We start from the raw sequence: 14030 nt of genomic DNA, 5'->3' as shown, positions 1-14030 counted from the left end.
GCCTAGAGGAGAGAGCAAGACTCTGTCTCAATAATAATAATAATAATAAATAAAAGTGTACACCAAAATTCCCAGCAGGAACCATTAGTGCAGGCATGATCCACTAAGAACCAGATCCTTGATGACTTTATTATATCATCTCCCAGACCCCCAGAGTGATCAAGAAAAGCTTAAATTCTATTCTAGATAGTAGGTTACACAGAGCAGGATAATGTAAAATACATTTTGGAAAGCTTTTCTTCCAGTAGATTTTTAAACAAACAAATACATAAATAAGACTGGATGTGTTAAAAGGTCAACCTTAAATTTCCGGAGATTTCTGAGACGAGACGCACACCATCCCATACCAATGCCGGGTAAATGAGGTGTAGTTACTGTCCACACTATTGATCACCCATTGCTTGACAAAGCATCCTGTGGTTTGTGGTTTTGCCCTTCAGTGACCTTCATAGCACTCTCTGCTCCAGTTCCACTCAGCCCCTAGGACTCTCTAAGTCTCAAAGGTCTGTGTCCAACGTCAAAATCCCTACGCAGCTGACTTGGCATTATGCAGCCTCCGCTGGTCATTTATCCAAGTAACTTAACAAGAGTGAGAGATCAGGGCTACGACGCATTTACATCTAACAAGTAAATGGTGATCCCCCAAATATAGCCAAGTTAGAGTGCTGGGCTGGCAGATTTGGGAGTATAAAGAGAGCTGGGGGGTCACACTCCCGAAATTGCTGTGACTGCAGCATCTCTAGGTAAGTGCTCACAAGTGCCCACTTTTTTGCTCCATGTAGCTATAGTTGCACCTGATCAGGTTACCAGTCAAGGGGGGAAGACAATGAAGTAGGCTTTACAGAGGGCCTACTAAGTGTGAGGTCTTGTGTTGAGGGCAAGGTTGGAGACAAGATGGAAAGACAAGACAACTGCCTTTCAAGAAACTTTTACAAGGGGTGAAAAGACAATAATATAAGCAATCATAAGACAAAAAATATTCACCTGCAGAATAAAACTGAGTATAATGCATGATTCCTCCTCTGATTACTTAGGTCGATGTTATACTGTTCAGTTAGCAAATTAACTTGGTAACTTGTGGTATCTCTTCTGGGATTGCTTAAGCTATTATTTGAAATTTTTATGGTTATTTAATTTGTTTCCCATGTCAGGATTTCTGAAAAATGGTTGTGGGAAGAAATAATCCCAAGCATCTTACCCATCTCACAAAGTGTCCTAGTCTGATATGAATTGACTGGTGTGCAGACTGTTCTCACACAGCATATTTTATGGACTTGGGACTGGATTGTGTCTGACAGTGCAATAGCATCCCTCAGACACTTGTGATACTTTGAATTCAGGCCACCATCTCTACAGAGAACTTTCTGTTATAGACTCATAGGGCTGAAAGGAATCTTGGAGATTTTCTGGTGCATCTGATTCATTTTACAGAAGGAAACAGAAGCCCAAAGAAATCATACCAGCTACTTAACAGAACTGATATTAGAATTTCTGTAGCTCTGCCTCCATATTTTTTTAAATTGAGGATTCAGAATATAGTACATAATACTTTAATTTTTTAAGAAATTGTGAGAATTTTAGGATATAGCTGGAGATTATTTAAGATGCATTAAAGACGGAGAAGGAAGGAGGTAATAACAAGGATAGCAAACCAAATCCTAAGTGTCTGTTCCTGCCTAACTAGGGCCTCATGAAATTTTCCCCTGGCTCCATAAAAGCACTGAATGGTAAATGGGAAGTTTGCTTAGATTACACTTGATATTGAAAATTTTTCAGACACTCATGCCTCCTTGAGATAGCCACATAGTTTATAAACTCCTAGAGCTGAGATTCCTTAGTCCCATGTGACTTTTCAGCTGCCCTACCTTCATCATCTTCAAAGGGAATTTAGAGCATTGAAGAGAATAAAGAAGTCTTTGTCCACAATTTATAACTTTTCTCCTATTGCCGAAAAAAGGTGACTGCCCCTAAGCATCCAAGCTGCAATCTGGAGCATTCCCCTCCCTACTTTCTTTCTTCCCTGACCCCTCACAGCCCCCCAGTCAGAGGCAGTTTCTCTAAGTTCCCATAGCACTTTGTTTAGACTCCTTAAACATTTGTCTTAATCCTATTCAAAGACTTATTTGAGCATTCTCTTATCCCTTACTAACTTTTGCATTCCTACAGGGCAGATACTGTTCTTTCTTCTTCATACCCCCTTAAGGAGCTGACACAGTACATTGTGCACACAGAAGTTTCTCAAGAGAGTATTAATTAAATGTTGTAATTAACCAACTATTTAAAGAATAATGATTTTAATCAAAAGTAAAAATTCAAAACAGCAAATTTATTTCATTCCACACCATCTACTGTTTATCTATTTAAGGTAGATAAACTGGAACAAACACGGTTTCTATATTTATTTAAACTCTTTGTAGCTCATTTGGGTTTTTTTTTTTTTTTTTTGGTCTGTTTTTTGTTTCTCAAATTATCCCCAGGAAGACGCTTTATTCCTGAAGGACACTGACTGTCACTTGGGAAACAAGAAGGTAAGGGTTGTTTTCAGCTTGATCATGAATGCAATCATTGAAATTAGCAAATGGGATTTTACATGTTCTCATTCTTGCCACACTCATAAGAAAATGAAATTGATGAATTTGAAACCAATAACTTAACTATTCTTAAAGGTAGATTTTAAAATATATACAGGTTTTACCGAAGGAAGAATGGCTTCTTGTACTTGCTCATTACACCGAAATGTACAAAATATAATGCAGAATTTTGACATACAAGCTCCAAGTCAATATACAGTACTTACTTGGCCCAGAACATGATGTTCATGGGGTCCAAATGCAGTCTTCTCACAAAGGCTAACTTTGCTGCTCCTTGAGCAGAGTCTGCACTCCTGAATCCACACAGCTGCACCTTCCCTCACATGTAATACTGAAGGAATGGGGAGGGATCTGTTCAATCCTTTGCCCGGTGTGGTAATAAAAACCCTATCCCCTTAAAATGTGTGTTTATTAGAGGTAATTCTAAATGACTTGGAACCAAAAAAGCCAAGGTGTCATTGAATCATGACCACATCATTGCTGACAAGACACAGTAGCAGTGAAATTCCCAGGAGAGGGATGAAAATTGAGAGTAGTGTCATGGTACACAGAGGGTAAACAGAGAGAAAAGGGCCCTCACAAGTGGGTGATGGAGATTAGGCAGGCGGGGGTGGTCATCTCAATTAGAAGGCCCTTAAAGACAGGAACAGAGGTGGTTGAAGGGGCACAGCTATGCAATGTTGGAAGCAGGTCCTGCTGCTGGAACAGAGAAGAGGCTAATTAAGGAAACTCTAGAGGGTGGTGCTCAGTGGGCAGCATGAGTCATGCCTAGAGACTTGGGTCAGATCTAACAAGGTGAAGTTTATCAGTCAAAAATGAATGGTCTTCCCTTGGGTCCCAACTCACAGTTGCATAAATATAGGGAGAAGATCTGACTTAGCAACTGCATGCACGGAGAGGACTGAGGGGCTTTGCTTGACAGGGAGTGGTGCGTCAGCAGTGTGAGACGTGGCTGCCAACAGGCAATCACCACCTCAGGCATGACACCTAGGTCAAGAGAGGTGAGGGCACACTCCAGTGGAGGGTGACATGTGGTTTGGATATCACACTTTAAAAGATTAACAGGAGTGGGTTCAGGGAAGAGTGACTGAGATGGTAAGGGATTCAAAAGCATATCATAGAAGAAGCAATGGAAGTTGAGGCTATTTAGCATGGAGAAGATAAAGCTGAGCAGAACACAGAACAGCCATCAAAAGGGTGAAGAGTTGTCACGTAGGAAGGTTTGAACTCGTTCTGCTGTTACCAAGGGGTGGAATGAGAAACTATTGTCCTGAAGTTATGGAGAGCCAGATTTTAATTTAAAGCAAGACGAATATTTGGCCTATCAAACCTGCCCCAAAGGGAAAAGAGTTGTGCCTAAAAGTATTGAACTAGGTTAGATGCACCATTGCAGGAATATGGAGGGATAACTCAAGCATCATCTAGGTAATACTACTAGGAGATACTGGGTTCTGAGTCACGGTTAGAGTAAATGAAGGGAGAAAAATCTCTACTTGAAAACTGTCAGTGAGGCCCAGATGGAAAAGCCTTGTTTTTCCAGGAGGACTAAAAATATGGCTCAACTATCAGTTATGGCAGCCTTTCCCTGACTTCAGACTTTATTCTCCTATTGCCATCACAAGTTTTGCAATAGCCATGTTAACACCAATACTGTCAATTTACTTAATATTTGTATTTACATTGATTCATTTTCTTTTCTTATTTGTTTTTAAAGTTACCCTGTATTCTTGCTATATCAGCATTAGCTGAGAAATTTGTAAGATATTTAAAAGCTCAAACCCAACTCCAGACCTAGTGAATATTCACAGTAGGACTCATATGCCCATTTAAGTTTGAGAAACACTGATTTATGTCATAGAATACATGGATGTAGCATGCTTCCTAAATGTTAAACAAATATTACCCTATTTCCATCGATTCTGATTTTTTAATATTTTTTACAAATTTATCTCTGAAATGAGGATGCATATTACAATCTATGAAAGAAGCACTGCAGTTTAAATCAGCTGCATTTTTTTTCTTTATTTGTGGAACTTATAATTGATGGCACGTTTTGATAAAATAAGGTAATAGGCTTTAAAATAAGCATACAAATATTAAATTAAGAAATATTTGCCTAAAATTATTTGTGTACAAGCAATGAGACTGTGCCATGGTTTTGGCTTTAGAAAAGCAGAGTAGTTTCATACAAGCAAAGTAATGCTTTAAACCGGTAGTTCCCAAACATCTCTCTGAGGACCTTATCAAAACATCAGAGTCCCTGGTCCCAGCCATAGAGATTATGTTGCAGATGGTTTTGAAGTAAATCATCTTCCAACACTTTTGGGTATCATGCTTAACACTAAGTCAAGCTACATATTATAAGGTCGTAAACCTGTAACCAGTCAGGATTCCCTTATGCGATAGGGCAGCCATTCTCAAAGTGTGGTCTGTGGGTCCTTGTAGACTCCCAAGAACTTTTTAGGAGGTACATGAGGCTAAAACAATTTCACAAATAATACCCAGCTTTCATTTGCCATTTTCACTGCATGAGTGATGCAAAAGCAAGGATGAATAAATGGCTGGTACCTTATTACAAATCAAGGCACCGCACCAAACTGTATTAGTAATTACTGTATTCTTCACTACCATACACTTGCACTAAAAAGTTTCATTAATAATTTTATGTGATGAAATGGGAAGTCCACCAAAATTTGATGGTTGTCTCCTGGAAAAGCACATGTGCATTTGTGTGAGTTGCAAGCTGAACTAGCCACTTTATTCATAAAGCACCATTTTTATTTAAAAGACCAACTAGCAGACAAACTATGGGTTATTCAGACTTGGATATTTGGCAAACATGTTCTCCAAAAGGAACAATGTGGTTGTCATCTTGAGGAAAAAACTGACAACATTTGTTATAAATCACAACTTTGAGCCTTCAAGTATAAACAAGAATGCGTACAGGAAAATATGTATTTGCCACCATTAGCTTGACAGCTTCCTAGTACTGAAAGAATTTTCAAATGATATCACAGTGGTGATATTGATTATTGTAATTTTTTTAATATTGTGTAAGAAAATGTGTCCACATTTGGAAGTACTATATAATTCAGTAAACCAGTATTTTCCAAACAACCAGTGTATGAAATCCACATATGGGAAAAGAAGATCCACTCAAAATGCAAGACAGACTAGCAGATTATAATGTAACGGAGTACAAAATGTTTATTGATATGGCTTCAGATTCCACATTGCAACTAGCCTTTAAGAAACGACCACTTGTCAAGTTTTGGTAGAGTATCTAAGAAGAAAATTCACAATTATTTGAAAAGGTGATTAAAATACTCTTTCCTTTTCTGAATTACATAGCTAAATATTTTATATTTACTTTCACCAAACGTACAGCAAAGGCATGAATACAGAAGCAGATATGAGAATCCAACAGTCTTCCATTAAGGAGACATTAAAGAGATTTGCAAAAAATGGAAAACAACACTACCTTTCTCACTAATCTTTTTGTTTTGGAAAATATGGTAATTTTTATTAAAATATTTATGTTGGCCAGGCACGGTGGCTCACGCCTTTAATCCCAGCACTTTGGGAGGCTGAGGCAGGACGATCAGCAGGAGGCTGAGGTCAGGAGTTCAAGACCAGCCTGGCCAACATAGTGAAACCCTGTCTCTACTAAAAATACAAAAATTAGCTGGGCATGGTGGCGGGCGCCTGTAGTCCCAGTTACTCAGGAGGCTGAGGCAGGAGAATCACTTGAACCCGGGAGGTGGAGGTTGCAGTGAGCTGAGATTGCGCCACTACACTCTAGCCTGGATGACACATTGAGACTCCATCTCAATAAAATAATAAAATAAAATATTTATGTTAATGTAATGAATTTGATAGTAATTTTTAGTTAATTAATAAATATTTTTTAATTTCTCAATTTTAATTTCCAATATGGTAAATATCAATAGATATGACTTACATAAACCAAATCTTATGGGGCTCTCAGTCATTTAGTTTTAAGAGTGCGAAGGAGTCCTGAAACCACAAAGTTTGAGAACCGCTGCTGCAGTGAAATCCACCTAAGCCATTACATTGGGGACTATCTTCAAAGAAATGAGAGAAGAAAGCCATGTGGATGAATTCTTTCTCATCCTCCAGGTAGTAACTGACAGACTCTAAACCAGCATGATGGCTGCAGGCCAGGAGCCTTATTTGTGGGTGCTACGTTTGAATTCCAGTCCCTTACTATGAAAACCTAACCACGAACCCACAGATGGTTCAGCAGAGCCACTGGACAAAGTATAACTAAAATGCAACTTATCTGAATAAGGCCCCGCGGGAAGTGGATGCTTTTCTTTCTGTAAGACAGAACCCCACAGAATCACAGGAAAGGATATTTCAACAATGGCCAGTTACCAATAAAGAGAGCAATTTCATAAAGGCTAAGATGGGGGAGAGAACTATAACACGTTCAACTTTCCCACTATAAAAAGAGGACATAAAAGACCTTATTCAAAAAATATGATGTATTTCAGGCTGGGCATGGTGGCTCACACCTGTAATCCCAGCACTTTGGGAGGCCAAGGCGGGCGGATCACCTGAGGTCAGGAGTTCAAGACCAGCCTGACAAACATGGCAAAACCCATCTCTACTAAAAATACAAAAATTAGCCGGGCATGGTGGTGGGCGCCTGTAATCCCAACTACTCGAGAGGCTGAGGCAGGAGAATTGCTCGAACTCGGGAGGCAGAGGTTGCAGTGAACCGAGATTGTGCCATTACGCTCCAGCCTGGGAGACAGAGCAAGGCTCCGTCTCTCAAAAAAAAAAAAAAAACAAAAAACAAAAAAAAAAAAAAACACATTTATTTCTTAAGAGAGATATGGAGAGATATGTGTGGGTGTGCATGTGTGTGTGTATGACTTGACTCCATTTTATGTCAGTTACAGAATTAAGTGGGAAGGAAAAGAGGAGAGAAGGGAAGGAAAGAGGAAAGAGACTTGAGGAAAACAGGTAGTGGAGTAGAGGGAAGAGGTGCAGAGGAGGAATGGGAGAAGCAAATTCTGAGAAAAGGAACAGTCCACACAGGACTTACAGAAACCTTAGACACGAGTGAGGCTGGCTTCTCCCTTGTAAGTGGGAAGAGGCTGCGCCCCAGAGAGCTTAAGTGGTTTGATCAGCGCTAGGACTTTAAGATGAATTTTCTGCATTCTAAGCAGGGACAATACATTACATAAAAGAAGGAAAAAATACATAAAGAGAAGAGCAAGAAAGGCAGCAAACGGAGATAGTTTAGGAGAAAGTGATACAAAGGATAAGAGAGAGACTAATACCCCCTACACACACACCCCCCCATACACACACACACACACACACACACACACACACACACACACACCATGCATCAAGTTCTAAGGTGGGTATTAATCTAACTAAACAATGTTTGTCACACCCTGACACTGCTACGCACAAAGTTTAGAGACTGCGTTTGGAGTTTAGAGGCCCAGTACTTCCCGATCTCCTATGCATAGAAATTACCTGGGGATCTTGTTAAAAAGCAGGTGCTGATTCCATTATCTTGGGTGGGTCTGAGATTCTGCATTTCTTAATGAAGTCCTGCATGAAGCTGCTACATTTCAAGGACCACTCTGGGAACAGGAAGGCACTATGCCAGCCATCCTCAATGTGGTTCCTGGATCAGCAGCATCTGCATCACCTGGGAACTTGCTAGAAATGCCCATTTTTGGGCCCCACTTCGGACCTACTGAATCAGAAACCGTGGGGATGGGGCCCGTAATCTGTGCTTTAACAACCCCTCAAGGGGATTCTGGCATGTTAAAGTTTGGGACCATCGCCCTGGGCCATTTTGCCTCCCATCATCTTGTTATTTAAACAAATGTGACAAATCTTCATGTTCAAGTCATTCACTTTTCACGGAGCTAACCGAAATGTCTATTAAGAATTATCAGCATTCCAATGATGATTTTCAAATATTCTTAACATTTTAGAATGACACTGAGATCACAGGCTCAAATACGATGAGTGATTTAGAAAGTGCTCCCTAGGCCGGGCTTGGTGGCTCACACCTGTAATCCCAGCACTTTGGGAGGCCGAAACGAGCGGATCACCTGAGGTCAGGAGTTCAAGACCAGCCTGGCCAACATGGTGAAACCCTCTCTCTACTAAAAATATTTAAAAAATAGCTGGGTGTGGTGGCGGGCACCTGTAATCCCAGCTACTCGGGAGGCTGAGAGAGAAGAATCACTTGAACCTGGGAGGCAGAGGTTGCAGAGCCAAGATCGAGCCATTGCACTCCAGCCTGGGTGACAAGAGCAAAACTCTGTCTCAAAAAAGAAAGAAAGAAAGAAAGTGCTTCCTGAAGCCTCTTTTATGGGGTTCACCTTGGTTCTAATTGATTCAGACATGCACACATGGGGCTGAACTAAAATATTCCCAAAATCAACACTCAGAGGATTAAAAAAAAACCTTCATACTTTTTTGTTAGAATAAAATATCCCCTTTAGCTTATTCCCACTTTCACACTTTAAGCTCCTAGACCTGGCCATAGATCCCTCAGGACCTATGTCCAATCTAGGAGCCTTTGAATCTGGCCCACTGTTTGAATAGCATAAGGGTAGGGGCCCTGCAGCTTCAGCAGTCATCCAAGCACAAGACTCAGCAGTCCCTCTGGTCTTCCCAGCCCTCTGCAGTCATGAGCTCTGATGCAGAAATGGCCATTTTTGGAGAAGCAGCTCCCTACCTCCGGAAACCAGAGAAGGAGAGAATCGAGGCTCAAAATCGTCCGTTTGATTCCAAGAAAGCCTGCTTTGTAGCGGATGATAAAGAAATGTATGTGAAAGGCATGATCCAGACTAGGGAAAATGACAAAGTCATAGTCAAGACCCTTGATGACCGGGTGAGTGTTGATTCCAGATGTCTTTGATAATATGGGCATGCCCATTTTTCTTTGGAGTAGAATATTAGAAATTGCATGCTGGTCCTTTGGAATCTGAAGACAACAAAACTCAGTTTATCTGTTCTGCAGTGAGGTAGCAGGTGAAAGCTGCTATTACATGCATCTTCACTCTTGCCTCTTTCCTTCTCCAAGGACTTGGGCTTTGAGGGGGTTTTGTGGTGTTTGCTTTAGAGGAAAGCAGCAGGTGAGGGCAGAAAAGGTTGGTCTATTTAAGGAAGAGGCTGATACTGGATGGGCTGACCAATTATACCTCTCTGGGCTGCAGAGTGGCTGCTACAGAGGAAGCTCACGAGCCATTGACTCGTTTAATGTGGAGAATTATCATGTACCATTCAGTACTTACTGGACATCCACCAGGTCTAGGTCATAGCGTTGATCGCTTTGCAAATATAAGCATACCTCTGCACCTGCTTTCCCAAAGTTTCCCAAAGATGTATATGGCAGGTATGAATCTCATTTCACAAACTCAGACATATGAGACAGACCTTGCTTTTATTTTTTGTTATTAAACTTAACCTCTGATTCCAGTCCTTTTTCAGTGGGCTGGGAAAAAATGTGTTCAGTCACTCTTGGGGTGCCCCCACCACCACCTCAGGGATGTCACATTTTCAGAACCTTACACAGCACTACACGGGGGACTCACGGCCTCCCTGGAGGATCTATTAAGAAACAAGTCCCAGTCCTTAAAGATTCAGGATACATAGGCTTTTCTACCTCCCCTTTGGCTACCTTGGGTGTCTGTCTCTCTTTTTCTAGTCTTGGGTGATGGAGTGGAAGGGCCTCCCTTCCTCAAAAAAATTGGTCTATGCCAGCAAAACTCCTTCCTTTTACCTTTTCTGCGAAACCCTCAAAGTTTTCCTAAGGACTTGGGCTTCTGGAAAACAAAATCCAGGAAGTATTACAAGCTCTTTTTCTTTTCTTGCCCTATTTTTTTTTTTTTTTTTTTTCTGAGTTGGAGTCTCGCTCTGTCGCCCAGCCTGGAGTGCAGTGGCGCGATCTCGACTCACTGCAAGCTCCGCCTGCCGGATTCACGCCATTCTCCTGCCTCAGCCTCCCTAGTAGCTGTTCTTGCCCTATTTTCTATCTCTCCTGAGCCATGGAGTGCAGAGCCAGCTTGAATGGGGGAGAGAGGTGGGAAAAAAAAAAGGGAAAAAAAGGTAAATAATATTCTGAAAATATTCAGCAAAGAACCATGATGCACCCCCAAATGTTTGAACTATTAGAGCAGAGGTACAAATAATTATGGGAGCCTTGAAGCAATAGGGGAGAGAGGAGATGGGTCGTGGAGGAGTTGGTGCTGGAGCTGAGCTTTGAAGGTTTCTAAACAAAATTTTCATGAAGACATTCCAGCCGAAGGAACCCTCATGAGCAGAGATTTTGAGGTGGAAAAGCACAGAACACTTTGAAGCAGTTCTTTGTAACCTTCCAACCTTTGTCTCATCACAGCACTCACAACAAATAGGGTAAACAGAGGCAACCTGGCATTAGGACCCAAGGGCTCCAAAGCTCTGCACACCTGTAACCCACTCCTGGTACACACGACAGCAGGATGACTGAGGGGCATCAGACTGGAATTGGCTACATAGTTTGACCAGAATCAGATTCTTCAAGAACTGTTATTTATGGATCACGTTGGGGTATGGAAATGATCCATAAAATTATCCATCACAATGGGGTAACTGCTTCACAATATCTCACTACTTCCACCACATCAGTAAAGTGTAATGTGGGCACTTCGCTCACCCATTTATTACCTGCTTTTCCTCTCAATACCCAGACGCTCACTCTGAACAATGACCAGGTCTTCCCCATGAACCCTCCCAAATTTGACAAGATTGAGGACATGGCCATGATGACTCACCTGCATGAACCTGCTGTTCTGTACAACCTCAAAGAGCGCTACGCAGCCTGGATGATCTACGTGAGTGTCTGTGAACACCTTTTTATTTCATGTCTCTGAGTAAAAATAAGATCCAAATGATAAATGTTCTGATTTTCCCAGACCTACTCAGGCCTCTTCTGTGTCACCGTCAACCCCTACAAGTGGCTGCCAGTGTACAAGCCCGAGGTGGTGGCTGCCTACAGAGGCAAAAAGCGCCAGGAGGCCCCGCCCCACATCTTCTCCATCTCTGACAATGCCTATCAGTTCATGCTGACTGGTGAGTAATTTCTTTGATTCATATTTTTTGAAGCCATCCTTAGTTAATTTTTCAAGCTTTTGACAGGCATTGGCCATCTGAATGGTGCAATAATCAAAGGATCTTTGAAGAGTCAGATGATTTGGGGATGAAAAGCAAGGAGTACAACGTCTTCCATTGCCAGTCACAGTGCATGACAAGGCCTGTGGTTATGGCTGAAGCTACACTGAGCTCATGCTTATTTGGGAGAATGTGGAACACAAGGAGATGCCCTACCTTTGTCCCCAGGGAACCCCCAATCCAGGTGTACTTTGAAGAGAAACCATATCAGTAGCCACTCAGGGAATGCTACGTTGGAGAAATGGGTAAAGCAGTGTTCCTGTGTTCTTCCCCAAACTCAGGCTCCCCTTCACCTCCTTAAATTTCCAGAATGACCTGGGGAGTAGGGACATGGTAACACTGTCATGCCATGATGCCTAATATCAAGTCTGTCTGTTCAACCTTCACCTGACTTGACTTGGAACAGATACTAGAAGTAGAAGCATGGCTGGGTGCAGTGGCTCACACCTGTAATCCCAGCACTTTGGGAGGCTGAGGCAGGTGGATCACCTGAGGTCAGGAGTTCAGGGCCAGCCTGGCCAACATGATGAAACCCTCTCTCTAGTAAAAATACAAAAAAATTAGCCAGTCATGGTAGTGGGTGCCTGTAATCCCAGCTACTCAGGAGGCTGAGGCAGGAGAATTGCTTGCACCTGGAGGAGGAGGTTGTGGTGAGCTGAGATCTTGCCACTGCACTTCAGCCTGGGCAAAAAGAGTGAAACTCCGTCTCAAAAAAAAAAAAAAGAAGCAAGCATCTGAATCTGAGACCTGTAGATGCTTAAAAATCATCTAATGCAATGGTGCCCAAACTTCTGTCATTTCTGTCTCACAATCACAATCCTTGCCATGTCTGCAAACTTAATATTTTTCTTGAAATTAATTCATGTTACATTAATTTTAAAGGGAAGACTAATACCATGATTTCTATTAGTTTGCTATGGCTGCTCCAGTATCACAGACTGAGGGGGCTTACACAATAGAAATGTACTGTCCCACAGTTCTAGAGGATTGAAGCCCGAGGCCAAGGCGTCAACAGGATTGGTTAGTCTGAGGACACTGAGAGAGAATCTGGCCCATGCCTCGCTCTCCTAGCTTCTATGGTTTGCTAGCAGAAATATTTGTTGTTTTTTATTTGTAGAAGCATCACCCTGATCCCTTCCTTTATCTTCATATGGCATTCTCCCCGTGTGCTTGTGTGTCTCCAAATTTCTTCTGTTTGTAAGGATACCAGTCATATTAGATCAGGGGCTTGCCCTACTCCAGCATGACCTCATCTTGACCCCTGCATCTTGTTTACATCTTATTTCCAAATAAGGTCACATTCTGAGGTACTAGGGGTTAGAAATTCAATATGTGAATTTTAGGAGGACACAGTTCAATCCGTGCTCTATTGTAAATGAAAAACCAGTATCACTTTTCACAAGTAGAAGGTAAAGGTAAAAGAAAAATGCAATAAAACCAACCAGCATCTATAAATGCTGATGAAAAGCTGTGGCCCCACAAGCTCTGAACCCGACACTTGCTGCCTTTATGGAAAAGGGCAATGGGAAAGAACTAGCAGGGAGCGAAAGATCTACAAACATGAGAAACTTCTACACTGTGGGATTCACTACAGTGAGTAGTGAATCGTTCACCTCCCAGGCTGGTCATGTTGCACATCCCACATTTGAGAAATCTGCCTAAATTGTCCCAAAGAAGATTAGACATGCCCAAATCATACCGCTGGTTAATGGCGAAGACATTAACTAGAGCCTATGTTCTCCAACCACCCCCAATGTTACTTTATTTTAATGTTCTGTTTGTTGTTTATTTGTTTTGTTTTGCTTCCCTCTGCATTTCTAGATCGAGACAACCAGTCTATCCTCATCACGTGAGTAACACCTCTTTGTACCATCATGACTTGGAAACCAGTGCCCTCCCTTCCACTCTCCTTTATCCTGTTTACTTTTAAATTGGCAGCGGAGAATCCGGGGCTGGGAAGACTGTGAACACCAAGCGTGTCATCCAGTATTTTGCAACAATTGCAGTTACTGGGGACAAGAAGAAGGAGACACAGCCAGGCAAAATGCAGGTGAGCAGCCACCTGCATCTGGAGGCTTATTGGAATAAGTATAATTTAAAGCCTGGATGAGCACCAAGTGTATGCAGGGTATGCGCTCAGTAGAAATGGCAAATAGGAAAAACTCTTTCTTTCCTCTCTGTATCCTCACACAGAACGCGTCTGCCATCAAATGTATGGGGTTTTTC

At 41.8% G+C, this 14030-nt stretch overlaps 1 protein-coding gene across 1 annotated transcript in view; it reads left to right on the top strand.

The window, feature by feature from the left end:
* Positions 1-715: 715 nt before the first annotated feature.
* Positions 716-14030, top strand: part of MYH13 (myosin heavy chain 13) — a 71992-nt gene continuing 58677 nt past the window's right edge. The window contains exons 1-7 of the mRNA XM_054459132.2: positions 716-743; positions 2478-2528; positions 9271-9486; positions 11324-11467; positions 11549-11705; positions 13626-13653; positions 13743-13854. Of these exons, the coding sequence (XP_054315107.2) occupies positions 9283-9486; positions 11324-11467; positions 11549-11705; positions 13626-13653; positions 13743-13854 (645 nt within the window). The 5' untranslated portion in view covers positions 716-743; positions 2478-2528; positions 9271-9282. The remainder of the gene's footprint in view (positions 744-2477; positions 2529-9270; positions 9487-11323; positions 11468-11548; positions 11706-13625; positions 13654-13742; positions 13855-14030) is intronic.

The sequence above is a fragment of the Pongo pygmaeus genome, chromosome 19 (genome assembly GCF_028885625.2).
Source record: "Pongo pygmaeus isolate AG05252 chromosome 19, NHGRI_mPonPyg2-v2.0_pri, whole genome shotgun sequence".
Taxonomy (NCBI): Eukaryota; Metazoa; Chordata; class Mammalia; order Primates; family Hominidae; genus Pongo; species Pongo pygmaeus.
The sequence above is the reverse complement of the archived record's forward strand: the minus strand, read 5'-3'. Positions and strand labels throughout refer to the sequence as shown.